Source organism: Helianthus annuus, chromosome 4 (genome assembly GCF_002127325.2).
Source record: "Helianthus annuus cultivar XRQ/B chromosome 4, HanXRQr2.0-SUNRISE, whole genome shotgun sequence".
Taxonomy (NCBI): Eukaryota; Viridiplantae; Streptophyta; class Magnoliopsida; order Asterales; family Asteraceae; genus Helianthus; species Helianthus annuus.
In genome coordinates this window covers 112,788,363-112,795,650 of record NC_035436.2, presented here as the reverse complement: position 1 = coordinate 112,795,650, position 7,288 = coordinate 112,788,363, and the positions used below count along the sequence as shown (strand labels likewise).

The 7,288-nt window shown below is 41.2% G+C and overlaps 1 protein-coding gene across 1 annotated transcript; it reads left to right on the top strand.

Moving 5' to 3' along the window:
* Positions 1–4,913: 4,913 nt before the first annotated feature.
* On the top strand, positions 4,914–6,318 carry LOC118491536. The gene is made up of 2 exons (XM_035989388.1): positions 4,914–5,032; positions 5,901–6,318. The coding sequence occupies exons 1-2, from the start codon at positions 4,914–4,916 to the stop codon at positions 6,316–6,318; spliced, it is 537 nt and encodes a 178-aa protein (XP_035845281.1).
* The last annotated feature ends 970 nt before the right edge of the window (positions 6,319–7,288 follow it).

The following is a 7,288-nucleotide window of genomic DNA, read 5'->3' as shown; positions in this document are numbered from 1 at the left end:
CGTTTTCATGAATACTACGATTACATATGATAACAAAAACTGCATGAACTTGCTCAACTTTTGTTGACTTTTTAAAACAACATGTATTTCAGGAAACAAGTCTTGAGCCGGTGATACATGATTGGATGCAATGATTACCTTTCTTACGTCACACGCAACACGCTTCCGCTACTAGCAGGGTGTGACAGATTGGTATCAGAGCTCCGATTGTAGTGAACCGGGGACAAACTTTTATAAAGTTTGGTCTACAATCACCAAGGGCTCTCACATGAAAACAAAGTTGATAACATTACAAAGATGATTTCAAAAAGTATGACAAAATGACAAAAGGTTTTCATTGTGTCACTATAACATGAGGATCTATCACGCGGGCTCAATCATAAGTAACTGATATGGTTCAATACATGTTTAGTCTATAAGGAATAGACTTGAAAATACTAAGGCTTACATGTGAAACATAAGAACAAAAATAACATGAGATCTAGTGATTATATATATAACGTATTTATATATGTGTTGTACGGAATATTTTCCAAGAATGAAAATACCTTCGACTATGAATTCTATTTTTACACTTGACTCATGTGATGAGAATGATGACCTCACGTCTATTACGAAGCTTATGGCGGTCGTGGTCCCTAAGCGAGACCTAAAGCATTGATCCGTGGAAGATGGTTGTTTTCCCTCGGATGGTATATGTCCGGCTTCGGTAGTGACTACGAGACGGAGGTGGCGGCCTTGGACAACAACTCTACTAGTGGGACGAGGTCCCTGAGGCTCATACTAATCGTGATTGATGACACTCTCATCCAGAAAAGGAAGATGAAGTACTCATCTTAAAGTTACCCCTCCGGTTGCTATTGTTACGGATTCTCTATATTTCTATTCTGTCTTACGTTGTGCCCTTTCACGAATAATGACAATGGGCGTTGGCACGTGGACCAGCACAAGGTCCCTCCTATGTTGAAGGTATGTAGACAATAGACTCCTATCTCTGACTGATCGTCTGCTTTGAACGAGAGACACTGGGGCAACCATGCAAGACAATTTATTATTACGGGGGCCCACGTAATAACAACTTGTAGTGCATGGGAATCCTGGTGGGCTCTGCGGGTCTAACCAAGAGGTCACTATCCATTCGAAGTTCTTAAGTTGTTCAAATCTCTATCTAGTAGAACACTAACCGGAATGGTTACTATAACACTCTACGATACAGGAAGACTACACGTATTGTTTGCACTTAACATTCGATCTATAACACGAGTCGTCTGAGACTAGTCATCGAAAGCAAACAAAACTCGTTAGCCACTCATGGAGGATTTTTCCTCAACATTCTCGAAATTCTTGTACATGGGCTGGTTCTTTGGTGTCTGTGACACCTTACCTTATCTTATTATCGGAGATGATTACATTAAACTTCGTCGTTTGATATTTGTCTTATTCCCAGTGATACTATGGCATGAGCCAAGCTACAACCCCTTCATTTTATTATTTGACATCTATGGAAATTATAACAATCTTGTCGAAGCTCAAGGAGCTCAAGGAGTATCAACGTATTCGTCACACGGGCTAGTGCGGCGAAGGATTTTTCCTACTTTGGGCGATCTAGATCCATGAAGTATGGGATACACGTTGTAAAAATTGGAGACAACCGTTTGGTTTCTCCTACTCAACGAATTACTTCTTTTCCCATTTAGGCACATGGCTAATACACTCAAGAGGTACTATGCATTTTGGAATGCATTTATTCATGTATATCATTGTTCAAACATACCAGAGCAACGCTGTCTTAAGGTTTCCATGACCAATTATATTGTTGATTCTTAGGCGCATGGTAGGCTATATCTGTCTGAATATAAGTCTAGACCTTTTGATACGATGTATAAAAAAATTACATGGCGACGAAAAGAGAATCTACGCGCAAAAAACGATCAGTTAATCAGCACACTACTATTAAAGTCGAACTAGAGTCTTTATGGAACAACGCGAGGTTGCGGGAATTGCACAACATTAGGTTGTTGAGTCGACACTAGTGATGGTACTGATGGTACCGGTAGTTCAAGTAGTTCAAATCCCAATGGGACGAGAACGAGTGGCAATGCCACACTTGGAGATGCAATCACACCAGGTTTTAATTCTAAGGCTTTCACGGATTATAAGCCGTGAGGCCCCATTGATATGAGAGGTGCGGTAAGTTATGTCCGCCAAATAAAGACAATGAACTCAGTTAATCGTGCTAGTAAATGTACTCCTAAGTAAACGGGTAAACGAATAGTCATTTGTTAAGGGAGATGATAACTTGGTGGAATCTCCAAGTGCAAACTATAGGGAGTAATACAACAAAGAGGTTGTTGTGGGAAGAACTCAAGGATCTTACGCGAGAATAGTATTGCTCGCTAGTAGTAAATTCCAAGGTTGGGAACCGAACTCTAGAACTCGATTATGATTAGAGCAAACGTAGCTGGTTACCCCCGACGCCTCTACGATCTCTAAAAGATTGTTGCATACTAGATAACGCCTGAATCCAAAACGCCCCGAGTGCTACACTTGGGTTTAGCCTTGAGATATGAAGCTGGCATCAAGGAGTACACTAATAACTTGCCAAAAAAAAAATATGAGTGAGATAAGTGAAACTCTCACCATGAGGGCACTTGCAAAAGTGCCAAGAGTAACAGTGTGGTGAGACTGAGTACAAAACGGAAATTAATGAGTTAGGTATACTCAAGAAAGAATCAGGAGATTTTAACGGTGGCAAAGAGATCACTACAAGCATGGATGTTTAATGACGAATCAAGCAAGTGAATAAGCGAGTGTATGAGTAGAGTTAGGAATACTCCCCAAAATCCCAATGTTGCCATGGGTACGTTCTACTATACAACTAGCATGTATCAATTCCTTGGATACCAACGTCGTCTTGACTTAGTGTCTTTAGCTACCAAGCATATACACGGAATAGAGTCAGGTAGGTTAGACATGTCTTACTCTATCAAGTTAGCTAAAGGGGAATTAGCGGTGTCATGCGAAGTCACTAAGGGACACCAATACATTTCCTATTAACCGACCCATTGCATTCATTTTGTTTGATACCAGTGTCGGTATTAGTTGCACCCCCATAGAATTCGAAATATACTTGGTCTAGAGTCAGGTAAACTAGACGTCCCCTCATTCCCTAGTGATGACCAATAGTAAATTAGTCAAGTCAAGAAAGACATCAAAGGATGCACACTTGAACTTGTGCACGAAAATTCAGTAACGACTTTTCACCCATTCAATTAGGTTGTTACGACTTAACTTCTGGCATAGACTGGTTGGCCGACAACCGAGCAGAAGTAGTTGTGCTGCGAAAACTATTATTCTTTTTCCCCCTGTCTGACAAGAGAACATCTTTTGGTGCGCGGAGAGAAACACGACACATGGCTGCTGACCAACAACTGTATGAAGGCTCAGAAGAGTCTGAGAACAGGATGCATCGCCTTTCTTGTCCATGTGGTCGACAAGAAGGCCGAGTAGTGGAAGGTGGATGACATCCCTGTGGTAAGGGAATACCCTGAAGTCTCTCCAGAAGACTTGCCGGGACTACCTCCGCAGCGACAAGTCGAATTCAGTATCGATCTTGTGCCGGAGCTGCACCAGTGGCGAAAGCTTCATATAGACTCGCACCCTCGGAGATGCAGGAATTATCTACTCAGCTTCAGGAATTGTTTGACAAAGGATTCAATAGATCGAGTTTCTCACCTTGGGAAGCTCCGGTGCTATTTGTCAAGAAGAAAGACGGAACCTTTCGGATGTGTATAGATTACCGAGAACTGAACAAGTTAACCATAAAGAACCGGTATCCTTTACCAAGGATTGAGGACTTGTTCGATCAGTTACAAGGTTCTAGCTTCTATTCCTAAATTGATCTAAGATCCGGACACCATCAGCTGAGGATCAAGAGGAAAGCATTCCTAATACAGTGTTTAGGACTCGCTATGGGCATTACGAGTTCCTTGTTATGCCTTTCGGCTTAACAAACGTTCCCACCGTATTCATGGATTTGATGAACCGAGTATGTAAGCCATATCTCGACAAGTTCGTGATCGTATTCATTGATGACATTTTGATATACTCACGGACAGAGGCGGAACACAAACAACACTTGAGAACTATTTTGGAGTTACTTAAGAAAAAAAACAATTGTATGCCAAGTTCTCAAAATGCGAATTTTGGATTCGCGAGGTGCAATTTCTTGGTCATGTGGTGAACGAGAATGGAATACTTATTGACCCAGCTAAGATAGAAGCCATAAAGAACTGGAACACTCCAAAGACCCAACAGAAGTAAGACAATTTCTGGGTTTAGCGGGATACTATTGAAGATTCATTGAGAATTTTTCAAAGATTTCTCAACCGCTAACCTCACTCACTCAAAATGATAGAAAGTTTGATTGGGGTCAAAAACAAGAAATGGCATTTCAACTACTCAAAGCTAAACTATGGCAAGCGCCAATCTTATTGCTCCCTGGCGGTACTGATGACTTTGTGGTGTATTGTGATGCATCGCATCAAGGCTTGGGTTGCGTGTTAATGCAATGTGAAAAAGTCATCGCGTACGTGTCGTGATAATTAAAAGTTCATGAAAAGAATTATACCACTCACGATCTAGAGTTGGGCGTAGTGGTATTTGCTTTAAAGATTTGGCGCCACTACGTCTATGGTACTAGGTGTACCATATTCACCGATCATAAGAGTCTTCAACACATATTCGACCAAAAGGAATTAAACATGCGCCAACGGCGATGGGTAGAATTGTTGAACGATTATGACTGCGAAATCAGGTACCATCCGGGAAAAGCAAACGTTGTAGCGGATGCTCTAAACCGGAAAGAAAGAGTCAAAACTTTACGAGTACGAGTTTTAGAGTTAACCATTCAGATGAACTTCACTACTCGTGTGCACGATGCACAACTAGAAGCTCTAAAGTCGGAGAACATTCAAGCAGAATCCTTGCGAGGATTAGAGAAACTACTAGAAAAGATCAAAGATGGCACAAGGTACTTTTGGGAAGAATCTGGATTCCTTACTTTGGCGGATTGCTAGACTTAGTGTTGGATGAAGCACATAAGTCAAAATATTCAATACATCCTGGATCTGATAAGATGTATCAGGATGCAAAGGAATATTACTGGTGGCCTAATCTCAAAGGAGATAGTGCGACCTACGTTGGGAAATGCCTCACTTGTGCAAAGGTCAAGGCCGAGTATCAAAAGCCATCTGGACTATTACAACAACCCGAGATTCCCGTTTGGAAATGGAAACATATATCAATGGATTTCATTACAGGACTCCCACGGACCACTCGAGGTCATGACATGATTTGGGTTATCATCGATTGATTAACCAAGTCAGCTCACTTCTTGCCAATATGCGAGAAAGACAGTACAGAGAAGTTAGATGAGCTTTATCTCAAAGAAATAATAGCACGTCAAGGAGTACCTATTTCAATAATCTCGGATCGCGATGGTCTCTTTGTGTCAAGAATATGGCAATCATTTCAGGAATCGCTTGGATCTCGTTGGATCTAAGGACATCATTTCATCCATAAACCAATGGACAAAGGGAACGAACCATCTAAACGTTGGAGGACATGCTTCGCGCCTGTGTGATAGATTTGGGCGGAAACTGGGATACTCATTTACCGCTGGTGGAGTTTTCCTATAATAACAGTTATCACACAAGCATCAAAGCCGCCCCATACGAAGCACTATACGGACGGAAGTGCCGATCACCGCTGTGTTGGGCGGAAGTCGGAGACAAACAACTCATTGGCCCTAAACTAGTCCAAGAGACTACTGACAAGCTAGAAAAGATACGAGACCGTATCAAAGCGCCTCGTGACAGACAAAAGAGCTACGTGGACAGGAGACGTAAACCACTATCCTTCGAGGTTGGAGATAAAGTCTTACTAAAAGTCTCGCCTTGGAAAGCCGTAGCTAGATTCGGGAAACGCGGAAAGCTGAACCCGAGATACATTGGGCCATTAGAGATTCTAGAAAAGATCGGTACCGTCGCGTACAAGTTGAAACTGCCAGAAGAACTCAGTAACGTACACGACACATTTCATGTGTCGAATCTCAAGAAAAGTCCGACCGTTGATACAGTTATCATTCCAGCGGATGGAATTCATGTAGACAATACGCTCCAGTTTACCGAAGAACCCGTTGGGGTTATGGACCGGAAGGTCCACAAGACAAGGAGAAGTAATATCGAACTAGTCAAGGTCCGCTGGAATTCACGTCACGGGCCCGAGTACACATGGGAACGTGAAGATCAGATTTAGGCAAAATATCCCCACCTGTTTAAGAGACTCCTGCAAAGGATGGCTCAACTTGAATTTCGGGACGAAATTCTTTTTAACAGGGGGAGAATGTAACAACTGGCAAATAACTGGTAATTCCGTACAATCTAATCACTATTTATATTTCTAAATCTCATGCATTTAGCGTAATTTAATTTCATAACTGTGTCGTATACTGGATAACAGTGTTAGGACAAGAAAACAAAGCTAAAACATATGTTGGTTTTAGTCGTAAGGCGAAACCAAACAAACAATGTCCTAAAAGTGTTGGTAAAAAGTGCTGCGCGCACTATTCACGGTTACACTATTCATGCCAGCAAACCGTGAAATTAGATCAAAACACTGAAAAACGACACTCGGATAACATAACTGAGTCCATTTATATAAGAAAACATTATTATGAAAACACATCTTGCAAAGAAACAAGACTTTCCGGTATAACGCCCTAATTGCAAAAATGCCCGTTTTAGCTTAAAATATAGCATTTTTAACACGTCCGAACCTATAACAAAGCATTTCCGGGACTTTGGAATAATGTCAATTGATGAAAAACATACTACAACAATAAAATGATATCAACGGAATGTTCATAATCACAAGTTTCCGGCATTACGTCGCTATGCGCTAAACTAGTCCGTTAGCGGTTCGACGAACTAGTAGGCGACATTTTTGGTCATGAAACAAGCAAACGAAAATACTAGCGAGCTAGTTAGCGATATTTTGGCGTCATAAACACCTTACATAAACGCCATAGCAACAATGGTAAACTAAAACCATCGCTCCCGATACTATATTTCACATTTCGTATGTCACCCGATATCGAACCGGTAAGCGAACTAGTGGTATTTTTACCATCCAAAATTAATACCCACTAAACTAGTAAACAAATTAGACTTTGTTATAACCTTAGTTTATCCTTAACTCCAAATTACCCTAAATTAAACTAATGGCT

Bases quoted from the DNA above. Each gene is read 5' to 3' on its own strand.
- LOC118491536 (XM_035989388.1), top strand. From the start codon at position 4,914: ATGAACTTCACTACTCGTGTGCACGATGCACAACTAGAAGCTCTAAAG. The intron at 5,033-5,900 runs GTACTTTTGGGA...CTACGTGGACAG, and splicing joins AAGATCAAAGATGGCACAAG to GAGACGTAAACCACTATCCT.